This window comes from Lissotriton vulgaris, chromosome 7 (assembly GCF_964263255.1).
Source record: "Lissotriton vulgaris chromosome 7, aLisVul1.2, whole genome shotgun sequence".
NCBI classification, from domain to species: Eukaryota; Metazoa; Chordata; class Amphibia; order Caudata; family Salamandridae; genus Lissotriton; species Lissotriton vulgaris.
In genome coordinates, this window is record NC_141695.1 from 1,477,563,762 (window position 1) to 1,477,579,083 (window position 15,322).

General features: G+C 41.9%; 1 protein-coding gene across 1 annotated transcript in view; it reads left to right on the top strand.

Moving 5' to 3' along the window:
* GGT7 (gamma-glutamyltransferase 7) overlaps positions 1–15,322 on the top strand; it is a 377,510-nt gene that overhangs the window by 292,262 nt on the left and 69,926 nt on the right. Inside the window, exons 12-13 of the mRNA XM_086932278.1 lie at positions 4,634–4,751; positions 5,072–5,209. Coding sequence (XP_086788404.1) covers positions 4,634–4,751; positions 5,072–5,209 — 256 coding nt within the window. The remainder of the gene's footprint in view (positions 1–4,633; positions 4,752–5,071; positions 5,210–15,322) is intronic.

Below are 15,322 nucleotides of genomic sequence, written 5' to 3' on the forward strand. Positions count from 1 at the left end.
GGGAGTTTAGATGTTTTCAGAAATATCGGGATCTGCGAACCAGACTCCTGCACCATTTTATCCATTAAAAAGTTGTCTAATAAACCATTTGATTCCAGCAAACGAGCTGGTAAATCTAAATTAGCCGCTTCATTATATGTACGATTTTGCAGTAATGCTAGTCCACCCTGATTGATATCCAGTTGTAGCGGCGAGAGTTTAACCCTGGGTATGTATGTATGTATGTATGAAATTTATAAAGCGCAGGAATCACCCCCGAAGCGGTATCTCTGCGCTGTCATTGCAGGAAAGCCAGATGACTATAGTGCAGAAGAAATTTACACCCTAAATAGTGTTGTCTTCAGAAGTTTCCTAAAGCGTGTAAAATTGTTCCTTCTTACTCAAGAAAAACTCTCTAAACATAGTTTCTAGCTCTTTGAAATAACTAGTATTAATTTGTATGGGTATATTTGTAAAAAGAAAGACTACTAGAGGGAGTATGGACATTTTGATAAGGGCTACACGGCCTATCAGAGTTAGTGGTAAAAGCGACCACTTATCCAGCAATTTTTTAATTTCACCCTTCATAACTTCATAGTTAAATTCATATAGCTACCCATATTGATTAGAGACATATATCCCCAAATAACGTATTGGATCCGTCGTAAGGGCTTGATGTTTGAGATTTGCAGGAAGAACATCGCTATCAGTATTTAAAGTTAGAATCTCTGTTTTGTTTTGATTTATTTTATAGACCCCAATCAAATCAAATTGAATACATTCTGTTAAGACCATGTCTGAATTCTGCCTCTCGGTACTGAGATATAAAATAATGTCATCCACAAACAACTTAAATTATTCCATACCTGGATTCGGAGCTCTAATTGCTACATTATTGCGAATTTTAATAGCCAGGGGGTTCGATAAAGAAAGTAAATAATAAGGGAGAAAGCGGACGCCCTTGTCTAGTCCCATGGTTTATATTTACTATCACTGCTCGGTTTGCATTTATCACCACCTTAGCCTGAGACCCCTGATAGATATTCCAGAGCATTTTTGTAACCTGGAGGGGGACACCGAACCTACCCAGACCATAAAAAAAGGCGTCCCGCGCAGCGATTCTGGCATTTTTGTTATATTGTGCATTTGTCTATCCTGATCGTAATAGGCCGGATTCAACCTGTTGTGCTATGTTATCCTGCTCTTGTCTATCCTTCGGAACAAAAACTTTAAAATTAGACCTCAGTATTCCTGGACCAGATCCTTCGCACTTACTGTGTTGCAATGTACTGTATTTGTGAGCCCTTGGCCTCTTCGCTGTGTTGTATTTGCGATTTCTATCAATAAAGGTCTTAAAAAATTTTTTTTTTTAAAAAGGGCGTCCCAATTAACCAGGTCAACGCCTTTCCGCCGTCTACCATCATAATGAGTGCCAGAGTACAATTATTATTAAAAAAGTTGAGAGCCTGTATTAAAAACCCTGTATTCAAATACATCAACCTCCCAGCGACTAACCCAGACTGGTCTCTGTGGATCACTTCCTGTGCTAGGGGAGTAAAACCCTGAGCACAAATTTTCATTAAAATTTTGTAGTCTGCATTAAGAAGGCTGATTGGTCTAAAGGAGTTGACGCCCTTGGGATTCTTACCCTTTTTCACAAAGATAACGATAATGGCTTCTTTAAAGACTGAGGGGACAGCGCCACCAGTCTTTATACAATTAAAAAGCTTTGTCAAGTAGGGGATCAATTCCTTAGTGAATGCCTTATAACACTCTATAGCAGCCCATCATTTCCACAGGCTTTCGCTCCCTTAATTGAATTCAGAGCTGCCAAAATTCAGCTCCTGATATGTCAAGTTGAATCTGTTCCACGAGGGAGCTGGACAAACTCGAGAGATTCCTTAAAAGTAATTCTGTATTGAGTGTTGTCTGACCGCATATTTAGTCACGTAGAGCTGTTGATAATGCTCCATAAAAACTTGAGCAATCCCGCCCCTATCTCCACTGCGACTCTGGTCTTAGGATCTACGACCTCTGTAATTAAGGCCGCTTCCTGTCTGGTCTTAGTTGACCCGGTTAACAATTTACCAACCATTTGTCTTTCTTCATATACTCGTTGTTGAAAAGTCCAGAAGCTGATGATTTCTTCTATTAAGAAAAATTCCCTTAATGCCTTTTTAACCTTTTCGAGCTGATTCGCTGCTACCCATTCTCCCCCTTGATGGGCATTTCTCTGATTCAAGGCACTATCGACTACCTGCTGGAGTTCAGCTATTTTAATACTTCGTGTTTTGGACTGAGCTGCCAAAAAGGCGATCATTTGCCCACGCTCAGCCACCTTGAAACCCCCCCAAACTGAGAATGGTTTCGCCGCCCCTCATTGATCCTGAAATAATCGTGTATCCACTCAGTTAAGCCTGCTACCCGTTGGTGATCTAGGAGAAGGAGACGATCCCTCTGCCACCTGGATCTCATCCCCCTTCCCTCTTCAATATCTAGATCCAGCTTAATAAAGGAGGGGTCTGAAAATGAATGAGCCCCAATTTATGGATTTACTTATTTCAGGGACCGAGGGGTTAAGAAAAAATCAATACGAGATGCTGTCTGAAATTGACGGGAGTAGCATGTATAATCGCATGCTACCTGATTGACTTTACACCATGGATCAATCAGCTGATAATCATGTACTATGGCATCTAGGACATTTTTAGTCTTTGGCTTCAGTTGCTTCTTTTTTTTGTTGGGAGTGTCTTTTCTCAGGTCTTGGATGTAGTTGAAATCCCCTCCAAAAATGATCTGTCCAGGAGCTCCCCATAGCAGATCATTAACCTTCATCAAAGCTGAGTGGTCATCCATGATAGGGCCATAATAGTTAACAAAATTTAATGTAATCCCATTTAATGTAGCCCTGACCCATAACCATCTTCCCTGAGGATCTCTCCGGACTTGGACAAATTTCCATGCCACATTTCTATAGAAGTAAATAAAGGCATTCGAAAAGACTAGGGAGAAAGAGCTTAGATGAATTTGTTTTAAGGTGAGTTTCTTGGAGAAAGAGAACTTGAGGCGTAAAGGAGGCCAGCCATCTTATGAGCCCTCCATATTTTTGTTTGTTTAGCATACCATTAACATTTACCGACATAATACGCCATTTACTAACCATTTCTATGATTTAAATTGCGACGATAATCATTTGAGTTCAAAACCATGTTTTCCTCTTCATTGTCCCCTTTGCTGCTGCTCTTTTTACTGCCATACACCCCCCCCCACTATCGCCCCCCCAAGAAATGTGTAAACCCCCGCAGGCCACATCTCACCCCCCCTACTTTGCTATGGGGTGCCCTGGTGCTACATCCTAGGTAACACCCCGGCCCTGGAGATCCTTAGTGTCAAACTATGTACATTTTCATTTTGAAGAAGAGATCTCTTTCAGCAAATCCTGGGCTTCCTCTATATTGGAGAACATATGGAACCCCTCACAAGGAATCGAAGCTTCGATTGCTGGGCTATTGAAGCCTGTGCCCCTTGAGCTTTAAAAAGATCTAATAGTTTCACAAACGCTTTGCACCTGCTTGCGGCTACCACAGACATATCAGTAAATATCCGACATTTTGAGACCTCATTGTCTCTGCTGTATTGCCATAGCCAGAATCTTCTCTTTAACACGATAGTCAGCAAAGTTAATCAAGATAGTACGCAGGGTCTTTGAATTGGGCAGAGGGTTTGAGGGAACTCAATGTGCCCTTGTTATGGTAAGGTCTCCAGTAAATTCGGGCAAGACCTTCTGCTTAATAAACAACTCAACTCCCCTCGGGTACCCCAACAATAATTAGGTTCGAACATCGAGGATGATTTTCAAATTCCTCGAATTTATTCTCTAAAACAATTTTATCTTTTGCTGCCTCATTCACTCTCAGGAGCATAGTGTTCATTTGATCCTCCAACATGGCGTTCCTTGAACTTGTAATGTTCTTATTGATCACACACCCCATTTAATTTTCTTGCAGGTAGTTTCCTTTTTGTAAGATTCAAGCTGTTTTTATATCTTCATTACTGTTCCAATACTGAGATTAACATAACCAGTTATTAGATTGGACATGTAGTTGGTCTCCAAGTGAAGCATTGAAAGCAAAAATGCTATATACAGTTGTAAATATGACCTTGACAATATCATTTCAGACAAAAATGTTTGCACAAAATGATTTCAACTGATTCAATGGCAAGTGACATTTCCTCATTTGACAACGTTGGCTTTATTTCTCAACTCACAGTCCTCCAGCTCCACTCCTACACACTTTGCTCACAGCTGTGCAATATTGTTTCACAAGAGAGGTCTGGAATTGTGGCACTGCTTAGCCATGTTTTGTGTTTGGTTTACTATTATCCAACTCAGCTTATCTGGCTTGGCTGCCTGTAGCCACATCTGAGGACTTCAAGCTACTTTTGATGGCATGCTAAAACTCTTGAACCCCAGTATGTCATTGTACACAGACTCATCTGATCGTGAAAACAAGCATAGTCATTGTAGTCTTTTGGGTCTGATATGTTTAAGAACCTGATTCTCAGCCCAAAGCTCTCAATTATCATGCACATGCTTTAGCATTTGTTCCTGGTTTGCTTTTGAATGAGCTGTTTTTCTTTTTTTTCTTGGCAGCTCCTTGAATCGTCCTTTTGGAAGTGGAATAATGACACCCTCTGGTATTATCCTGAACAGTCAGATGATGGACTTTTCCTGGCATAATAACACAGCCAATCACTCCGCGTACAGTGCAGTAAGTCTGCCCACCTGCAATAAGAGCAGTCTTAATGTTCCTTTAGCATAGTTTCCTCTGAGAAGACATCCTCTGCTTGGCTTGACAACCCATTTTCTGTTGCTTGCCAGCTGAACACACAACTTCCCCATGTATCAAGATGTAATGAACTACCATACTGACTGCTTTGATTTCCACTGAAACATCTACATTAGTGTTGTGTTTATTTCCGCACACTCTTCTTCTGCCTGTAAATATCATGTTTGGTCATTGTTCATTGTCACGGAATGGAAAGCTGAAATCAGTCTCTTGTGCTTAGTCTTACTATGTCTTGTTTTCAGAGGAACAATATTCAACCAGGAAAGAGGCCAGTGTCCTTCTTGCTGCCCACCATTGTCCGACCTGCCCAAGGTCTGTGCGGGACGTACCTATCCCTTGGGGGTTCCAATGGTGACAGAGCTCTGAGTGGCATCACGCAGGTGAATTTTTATGTGGTTCTCTTCCAATGGCAGTGATTCAAAGTTGATACATACACAGTTTTGTTATTAGTGTGATGTTACAACAACAATTTCTGATTCTGCTGGATAGTTTCATAGAACCCATTAACACCTATGTACGCTGCTTATAGTAACATTACATTTTTGCTCAGCCTTGGAGAATGAAAGTGGATATGTGCACTGAAGGAATGTTTCACTTTTTGCCTTTCTTTAAAATGTAAACCAAAAGCAACATATATGCAAATATACATAAAAAAGGGCAATGAAATTGCTACCAATTTCTCTATATTTACTAACACACCGATAACATTGTGCAGATTTAAATCCACAAAAACTTGATATTTTGACAAATTTCTTGCATCCTTTGAGGATCAAATTTGCTTACTTGTGGAGTCGCATTCTGCCCCAATTTAATCCCATCTCCATCATCAACACACTTCATGTTGCCCTTTCATAATTTTTCTGTCAAAACATTCTAGCAAAGTGTACCTACCGTATGGATTACCCACACCATTTAAACTAGATGGTTCTGGCTACTACATTTTCATTATATTAACACAACTATTTTCCTCAGTTCGTATGCCCCTCATGTACTACACACCCCACAAGGGCACTTTGTCACCATGCCCTTAATTATGGTCACCACATACATCATCTAATCTGTCCTGTTCACTAAAACAGCCTTCAGCCACTCTTTCAGCTGGACTTTGCTTGTGTCAATAATAAGAAGGAATGATGGGTTTATAAATTTCAGATACTTTCATCAGTTTCTTTAGTCAAGCATTGCAAGTGACAGTAGACTGGTTTCAGTATCGAATCAAGGGAAATTCAGATTAATAGATGGCATATCGAGGACATATATGCCCACAGATTAATTTTGATTTCTGCCTTTACATGGCCATATTATTATTTTTTTTTTGCTTCACAGAAACTCAATGAACCCAAGAGTGGCTCCATACGCTATTGTATGTTATTTAATAATCCGAGTTCCAATCCTCAAAATAGTCACCAGATGGGTTTTTCAAGTATCTCTTAAAAAACACACCAGCATAGACAGGAAAGCTCATCTACAAAAAATATCAAATGACAAACTGCAATTTTTTTTGCGTGTGCATTTTCATTGCTACTGCAGATAGCTTAAAAGTTATTAACTCTGCACAGGAATCCATTTCCCCCCCCAAACAGCCCCAGAAATAGAATATTTCAAACATTGTTCTGTATTTACCTTTAGTCCTCACCATCTCCTGCTCATTTTTATGATGCCTTCACACATCATCTGCCACTTGTTTTTATGGTCTAAGTACAGTGATTGTCTGTAAATCCTATTGTGTAAATTGCGTCTCTTGACTTTATAGTGAAGAGTGTGACCTGATTTCCAGTTTTTCCACTGATAATAGCACTTGATACACTGTCTGCTTTTTTTTTTGTAAACAAATGTGTTACATTTTTATATTTGGTACGGTAGCGGCCCGAAGGGACCATACATGGATGATATTTCACGGTAAATGTTGTTCTAGACCAAATAGGAATAATATAATCAAAAGAAGGAGAAAAGGAAAATAAACAAGTTAACCATAACAAAACCAGAACACAGGTCCAGCAACCCCCCCGCCCCCGCCCCACCCAGCCATTTGAACATTTGTCTAGCTGAATAATTCTATTTAGTGCATAGAGAGGTACTTAGATTGTTATCTGCAGTATAAGGGATTCTGGTGATTCCACCCTCGGCAGGCGCTGTCAGTTTATTGAAGTGTATACACATGCCCATTGCTTATCAAGCACAAGGGTTACGCTGTGCTGTGTTGCATTGCAAAAGCGTGCATGCACACTGAACTATCTGCAAGTGTTGGTGTTGAAGTGGTACACTCATTCCCACTCAGAGCTCTGCGCGTGCCCATTGTCGTGCAAACGCTTGCTTTAGTGAATGTGCTCATTTTGTGCATTGTGCACATGTAAGGTCTGTTCTGTTAGTCTTCTTGTCCTATCTTTCCTATTGAAGACTGTTGTAACTTGTGTTTCCCTGCTGCTCAGCTTGTATGTATGATGTGTGGAATGTTAGACGATTGGAATGTTGGTGTGCTGTGAATGTCAGTTGAGTGAGGGCTGAGCAGCAGGACAGCTGCTCCTGATGGGGTTATCATTATAACATCTTAATTAATAAAGTAACGTAAGAACCTACAGATCCAGCTTCCTTTGATTACTTCAAAGACACATCAGAACACCACCTATGCTTTGCCTCTTGTGAGTGCACTCCCCTTCCTACGTTGAGGTTGTACACAAAGATAAACAGAAGCAGATCTGCATCCTTTTTTCTTGGCCCAGCCTGAAAGGCCAAACAGGTGTTACTCAGTACCACAGTTGTAATATCTTACACCCTTTGAGAATTACGTTCTTAAGTAGTGACGTGCAAACACTAGAGTGTTCCCGCTCAGACACGACAATGAATCATTTGTTTCTGTAGTCACTTAAAGCAGAGCTTTCTATTTGCAATTTCAGTAAATACCAAAATTGTAAAGGTGAGTTAAGGTCTTTCACGAGCGTGGTAAACTTAGCCACAGGTGCATTCTCAATGTCAAATTAGATTTTTCGAATTCTATTCCTGGTGTTATCCAGCTCAGGGTGGATGCATCATCTTCTTTTTACCTTGATTGCAATGATGACAATTCACCAGTGAAATTGAAATCCTTCATACATTCACAAAACGCCATAAGCGCAAAGTCTCAGGAAGTCTATTGGTGACTCCTCCAATCACCTAACTTACACTAGATTATCTTCATTTTCCATGACATCTAATTCCTTTCAGACATTCTGCTACAATCTGAAAGACGGGTCTTCCGGGTTGCTGTTCGTTCGGACCGGGCCAACCTTTTCTACCCCTACCGATCTACTCCATACCCGGATGCTAGAAGCACACTGAACAGAAAATCAATGCCCCTGATGAAGGGCATCATTGCCCGAAATGCATTGAGCCAAATATAATTTTGATTTATGAATCATGTGAAAAATTAAGGATTACAATAAGAGAAACCTAAAGTTTCAATAAAACTTTATTTTGAAAGTATCAAGTTTATGAAGGAAATTTTTCCACACAGTGTGCATCTGGGGACGCCATTCCCAACTGGAATGGCGCTATCATAAGTATCATTCCACCCTCCAAGACTCAGAAGGAGTAACTCAGGTAGCACCTAACCACTCTTTCTGCACCGTCTCACCTAAACAAATAACCTTGAGTGCGGGAAGGTTCAGCCTTCATTCATTCTAACCATTCACCCACCATTTCTGGTCTCACCGTCCAAAGGCTTGCGCTAGAAGTGTAGTAGTATAATCTAAGAAGTGGCACAGGCCTTCTTTGAACTGAGAATAATGAATTTCCCTGCAGGGTATGAGGCCCCGTATAGTATCTCCCCAATTCCAAATTACCCATCTAAATAAACATTCCATTTGGCATTATGGAGGGTGTCCGTGCGGTCAGCCTACAAATAATCAGGTTTTTCATGGTGAACTGGCCATACAAATTCTCCTCAGTTTATTGATTCCCCAGGACTGATGGTAACTTGCTGGAGGTGTGCGCAGCATTCTTAGACCATGAGTGTTTTTGAAAAGTAGGCAACTGTTTTCGGATTTTTTTTTGTATTCTAGGAGTCCATCAAAATAGCTTTCATTCACTTGAGGTGCCTTTTTTTGCTCGGGGCTTCACCAGTTTAATACAATCTAACTCCTAAACCTAGTGATCACGCTTCTTTCTTCCTTAAAAGTGTTTAACTGCATTGACATCTCAATCTGAAAATCATCAGGATTAATCAAACAGAGCGTCACTGGCGGATTCATATCACTTGTTTTGAATTGTGATGGAGTGAGGCTGAAAAGTTATGGAATACAAGAGGGAACAAGAAAGGCTCCAAAGGCATAACTATAATTTGTTAAAATCTTTATTATCCCCACTTCTTCTCTACGTATAGAGCAGCACAGTTATCTGCCCAAGCCAATTCTCAGCCACTTAAACCCATAAACTGGCTCGTGTTTCTTCAGAGCTGAGGGAAGCCGCAAACCAATGCCTGCCCATCCTACGCTTTCAACTCTGGTTTTGCATTGCTCATTCATAAAAGCAATAAATAACTGGGTTTCAAATTCAATATAATTTATAAGAACTTCCTACTGAACAGATTGATATAAAATCCATATGCTAGTCACTGGGGTTTCAAAAAATTTTTGGATTGCCGAAAGGCGATCTGGCATATTGGATTACCAAACTAGCATTGGTTCTGATGGTCTTATCATCATTGGACCTCCAGTTATAGTTCTCAGATCTCGTGCAGCAAGCGTGACCGGAACAAGACACACCTTGTGGCTGGCACCTGTTGCCGCAATGTCCTACAGGCAACCCCTGCCCTTCATTCCTGTTTTGCAGTCTGTTACATGAATCTAAATAATTCTGCAGGCTGTTTTGGAGTTAGCATAACTGCTTCCAATAAGTTCTTAGAATTTACCACAAAAGAAAATGTATACATTGTGTTTAGTGGAGTTTGGAAACTTAAAAAAAATATATATTGGCTCGTTGTTTAGGTGTTCATGGTAAACCATTTATTTAGTTGTTACCAAAATACTCTTTTTTTGTGATCACTTTTGTATCATTGCCTTTATGGTTCAAATCTTTTTATTGGAGTTTTATGGAACATATCTACACACCTACATCCAAAGGCCGATGAGGCAAGTTATTGAAGGGGGAGGGGGAACATTCAGAGGGGTTTGGGGGATTGGGACAGCCAGGGGCATTGTGGGGGGGGTTGTAAAACTTGTGAGGGGGAAGGGAGAACGGAAAGGGGACGGGTCCTATAGTCCCTGGCAAGGGTCATAGAGTAGTGCAGGATTCACTAGTAGGCGGAACAGTAGGTGTGAACAAAGTCGAGTCACCGTTGTGTTGGGGCTCACCTCCCTTCAATCGAAGCACCCTAAGATAATGAGGGCAGGTAAGGTCTCAGTAGTGTTGGGCTAGAAAGGGGATGCGTGGGCCCCATATTCAGTTGAAACGTGGCATCGCATGTTCTAAGGAGGCCGTGAGATTTTCTATGGTGATGATTACCCACAATTTATTTAGTGAGTCTGAGTGAACAGGCTCAGTGTCTGTGCCCCATTTAGATGTGAAGACTTGCCCAGTGGCGTATAGGGCCATTGTCATTGCTTCCCCCTGTTGTAGCAAAAGGGGTATGTCATCTGCGGGGGAATCCCAGGAGTGTTATGCTAGGAAAGCGGGAGATGTCTGTCTCGAAAATGTCATCAATGTGTTTAAGCACTTCATCCCAATATTTCTTGAGTTTGGTGCATCTACATAGGAGGTGTGTGAGCATGGCTACTTAGCCCCAGTTCCGACAGCAGGAGTCTGTGGCACCAGGTTTCCATGTGGCGAGTCCAGCTAGGGTGCAGTACCAGTAATGGATGGTTTTCAGGAGGGATCCATTCCCTGCAGCATAAAGGGAGGAGGTGTGAGTTCTAAGGAGGATACTGGCCCATTCCTAAGGTGTGAAGTTGATTTCCAACCCGGATTCCCATCTCTGTTGTGCTAGGGCTTTGCTTGTGTCTGTCGAGATGTTCGGAAAGTCATAGATATCAGAATGCAGATTTTTGTCGTCTAATGTAGTGAAAAGCCATTTTTAAAATCTTGTCTGTGGTCTGGAGGCATGAGGGTGAATGAAAGGTTGGGTTACCCAGTGTCTAACTGCAGTGTAATGTCAGTTTTCAGTACCAGCTAGGCACAGAGGGGGTAGAATAGATCGCCATTCGCTACATTTGGCCGGTTGCCAAGGATGGAATTCAGAGCTTGTGTGCGCCGGGGGAAGGTGCAACGCTGGGTTAATATAGCTATTCATAGCACACATTAGTAATTTTTCTCATCAATATAGTCATTTTCAAATATTCTTCTGGATGCCCCAGAAGTCTTTCAGACGAGACTAGACTTGTCTCTGCTTTTGTGGGGAACAATGACTTCACATAAGAAAATTACGGTAATAGCCTGCATTCCAAAGGGAACTGCAGTCATTGACAAACAGCAAACCTTTAAAAAACAATGTAGACTTTAGGAATATTTTTGATACCGACCTTAAACAAACAATATGTCTTACTGTCCTGTCCTGCGCTGTTCTCAAATGCAGTTTAGGTGGTAATACACAGTGTAATGTTGATACTGGATTTTTTATTTTTGGCTCAACCTTCAAAAAGGGACTTTTTTTTCTTTGTTCATGCCTGCGTACATATCTTTCAGGCTTTTACAATGAGTTAGAATATATTTTATTTCTATTTTAAGATGACTTCTCTTGTGACCAGAGAGAAATCCCCAACCTGCGCACTTTAAAGAAAGGCATCTAACACACAAAGTGTGGCATTATACGTCTTGTTTTGTTTTTTGTTTTTTAAACTTTATTTACTGCATTTGATTCTAAACTTACAATACAGTGCAGAAGTAAAGTAAAAAGAGAGGAAATTACAATTGTCAAGTCAATATAAATAATAAGTGGCATCGCAAAAACGCAATGTCAATTCTTGGAAAGCGAAATTCGTGATGCCCTTAGTCACGAATGACCTCACAGTGCAACCAGGTGCAGGCGCCTCAGTGCTCGCTGTTAAATAAGGGAACAGGTAACAGTAATGACCATTCGGAGGTGTTTTCCATAGACCACGAGTGATCTTTCATATGATTGAGATGTGGGGAGTATAAAAGCTCTCACCCACCTCCTCACCCAATTGCTACTATGCTCCTGCTGTACAGCTCGCCACGGATAGTTCTCTAATGTTTTTACTTGTTGGTATTCCTAAGAAGAAGGCAGGAGGTACCAGGGACCTGCCATCCGTTTCAACAGCCAAAAGAGGAATGAAAGGGGTAGGGTGGTTCCAGTTATAGGCTTGTTACTGGGTATATAAATAGTATTCTTTGATATCCGGGGCATCAATTCCCCCATGGTGAAATGGCATTGTAAACATTTCCCATTCTGTTATTGGTTGCTTACCCACCCATGCCAGGCAAGCCAGCTGGATTTTGAGCGAAGATAAAAAGGCTGTCGTGAGCAGCAGTGGGATATTTAGAAATAAATATAACAGTTTCAGGAGGAGCTCTGTCGTAACAAGTCTTAAACACCCCACCAGTGACAGCCAGATCTATTGTGTAGGCTGGTAACTGATAGTGGTCAACGTTGTTCCATAGTAAGTTCTTAATATTGCTTCAATCTCTATGGATCTAGAAACTCAAATACTTAAGCTCATTTGCACACCAACGCAGGGGGAAATCGGTGTAAAATGTGGTGTGTTGTCAGTCTGAGGGAAAATCTAGGTATTTCGCAAATTATTATGGAATCAAGTAAGTGCTTCAAATGTAACATATTTATGCAGCACGGCATTCATGCTTAGATTGGGGTTGCACAGGTAATGGGTAATGTAATCGGCATGGAGTGAGATAAGAAAATGGCGGCTAGTGTAGATCAAGGAGTATTCTCAGTAATATTGTCTGAGTTTGGCTGCCAGGTGCTCCAAGCCTAGCGCAAAGAGAAGGGGCAAAAGTGGGCATCCCTTCCTAGTACCCCGTGATAGTTCAAATGGCTCAGAATACCTCCTGTTCAGGCTCACCCTGGCCTTGGGCTGCCTGTGTAGCAACTGTATCCATCGGATATAATTCAGGAGTAAGACTATTCTATGCAGAATGGGAAATAGATAATCCCAATCTAGGTAGTCAATTGTTTTAGTGGCATGGAGGAACATCACCAGTGCATTGGGATCAGAATCCAAATCTTGCAAACAGGGTGAATAAAGTACGTAAGTTTTATGAGGTGGAGTGGCCGGGAATGAAGCCAGACAGGTCTGGTCTCACCAGCTGTGGCATCAGTAATGTTAAGCAACTGGCAATCAAATTGCAGAGTATCTTTCCATTACAATTTATCAGGGAGAGAGGACAGTACAAGTCGCGTAGTTGGGTGCTTTCTCTTGTTTTAGCAGCATGATGATAACCGCCACCTTCAGGGACTGCAGGGGGAGTCTGGTTTGCCAAGCTTCTGCATAAACTACAAGTAGGCGAGGATCCGGCAGTTGGGCTTAGCGCTTATAGGAATTGACCGGAGTGTACGCCAAACACCGCTGTGTTTAGCAATACATGGTGACCTTGACTACCTCCAATAGAGAGTTCCCACAGAGGCTACTGTGTCATCGTTCTGGTAAAAACAAATGACTATTTCACCCTGAATGTCGTTCGCAAATACAGTGTCTAGTAGAATGTTAGGGGAAAGGTGCGAGAGTCGCCAACCTGCAGCATCTTCCGGCAACACCAGCCGCAGGAGCACTGGTGAGTGGTCAGTTAGGGTACGTGCCAGACATTCGAATTCTTGTGGTCAGAATCCTACATCCTGTGTCAACAGGCAGTAACCAAGTCTCGACCAGCCTTTTATGCACCCAAGAGTAGTACGTATCCTGACGCTTTAGAAAGGTCAATTTGCTCACCTGTTAATCTAATCCCCGCAAAGTTTTGTAGCTCGTCACGGCTTGGGGAATTGGGGGGAATGTTTCTTTCGCCATTTATGTAAGTTCTTAGCTGATATTTTTAAACTAAAAAAATGTTTTATTGTGTGTGGCTTCTTCTTTTACCTCATTTGGAGTGTGTTATACTCCACGCCATTGTAGTGCACTTTTAAGCTGCTGCCGGTTAGCGGCAATCTTGGACGTTACTCACGCTGATCGCGGTCAGCGTTCCAGTCGTTGCATGCTGGACACCGGCATTGGGAAAACTCTATTTAATTGAGCTCAGTCCGGCTGTGCGGTGCTTTAGAAAGGTCCATTTGCTCACCTTTTAATCTAATCACGGCAAAGTTTTGTAGCTTCTCACGGCTTGGGGAATGTTTCTTTCGCAATTTTTGTAAGATCCTAGCTGATATTTTTAAACTAAAAAATTGGTTTATTGTGTGTGGCATCTTATTTTACCTCATTTGGAGTGTGTTATACTCCACGACATTGTAGTGCACTTTTCTGAAGCTACTGCCGGTTAGCGGCCATCTTGGATGTGACTCGCACTGATCGCGGATAGCGTTTCAGTCACTGCACGCCACACACCGGCATTAGCCATACCCTATTTAAATGGGCTCTGGTCGAACGCAACAGCGGGCGCACCTAAGGCAAGCCCGTCTGCGCCCGTCAGTGCTCAGGGCGAGTCACTCTGCCCAATCTGATTCAGGGACCAGAAACAACATCCTGTTTTCAAGTGAGTTTTTAAAAATCCTTTAGACCTCTATTATGCCTGTCACATAGCGTTAACTCGGTAGGTCCTACCAGTGTTTCTTTCTGTGTGGATTGCGGGTACTCATTTACACCGGAGCTCTCTTTGAATAACAGAACTCAGAACTACTGACTGCTTCCTTTCATTTAGGAAACAACTAAAAACATTCCTTTTCCCCAGGCCAGATCAATAATTTCCAATTATTGCTGTCGTCAAGTCACTTGCAATTCTTTCTCAGCGCCGTGATGTCCTTTCAGGATGAATGTTAGCGCTTTACAAATAAAATAAATACAAATACAAATGTCTGCTGACTCATTCATGCACGGGAACCTCACTGCCTGCCTTATCAATGCCAGATCTCTGAGGAAGTATGATGTAGATGTTGCTGACCTGGTCTCTGATAATCTTTTAGATCTATTGTTCATTACTGAGACCTGGCTCGACGTTTTTTCAAATCCCATTGTGGCCTTGGCCACTCCTACTGGCTATAAAGTCCATCGGGTGGATCACCCAGTCGGCAGAGGTGGTGGTTTGGCCATTTTGTATAGGGAATGTTGGACCCTGCATAGTGAAACATCCACTCTTTGGGGTGACTGTGAGGTCCTGGATTTTAGCCTACAACTTTCTGCTCATTTCACCCTTGGGGGTCCCTGATATATCGACCACCAGGACCAGCTAGTGACTTTTTGGAAGCTTGCGGGGACGCTCTGGCAGATAGAGCATTGTGGGGCATATTATCAAGCCTGTGCGCTAAAAGTATCGCCGCTTTATCGGCCGAAAACGGCCGATAAAGCGGCGATAATGGGCTTGATAATATGCTCTGTGGAATTCCAATCGAAGCCCATGTTAGA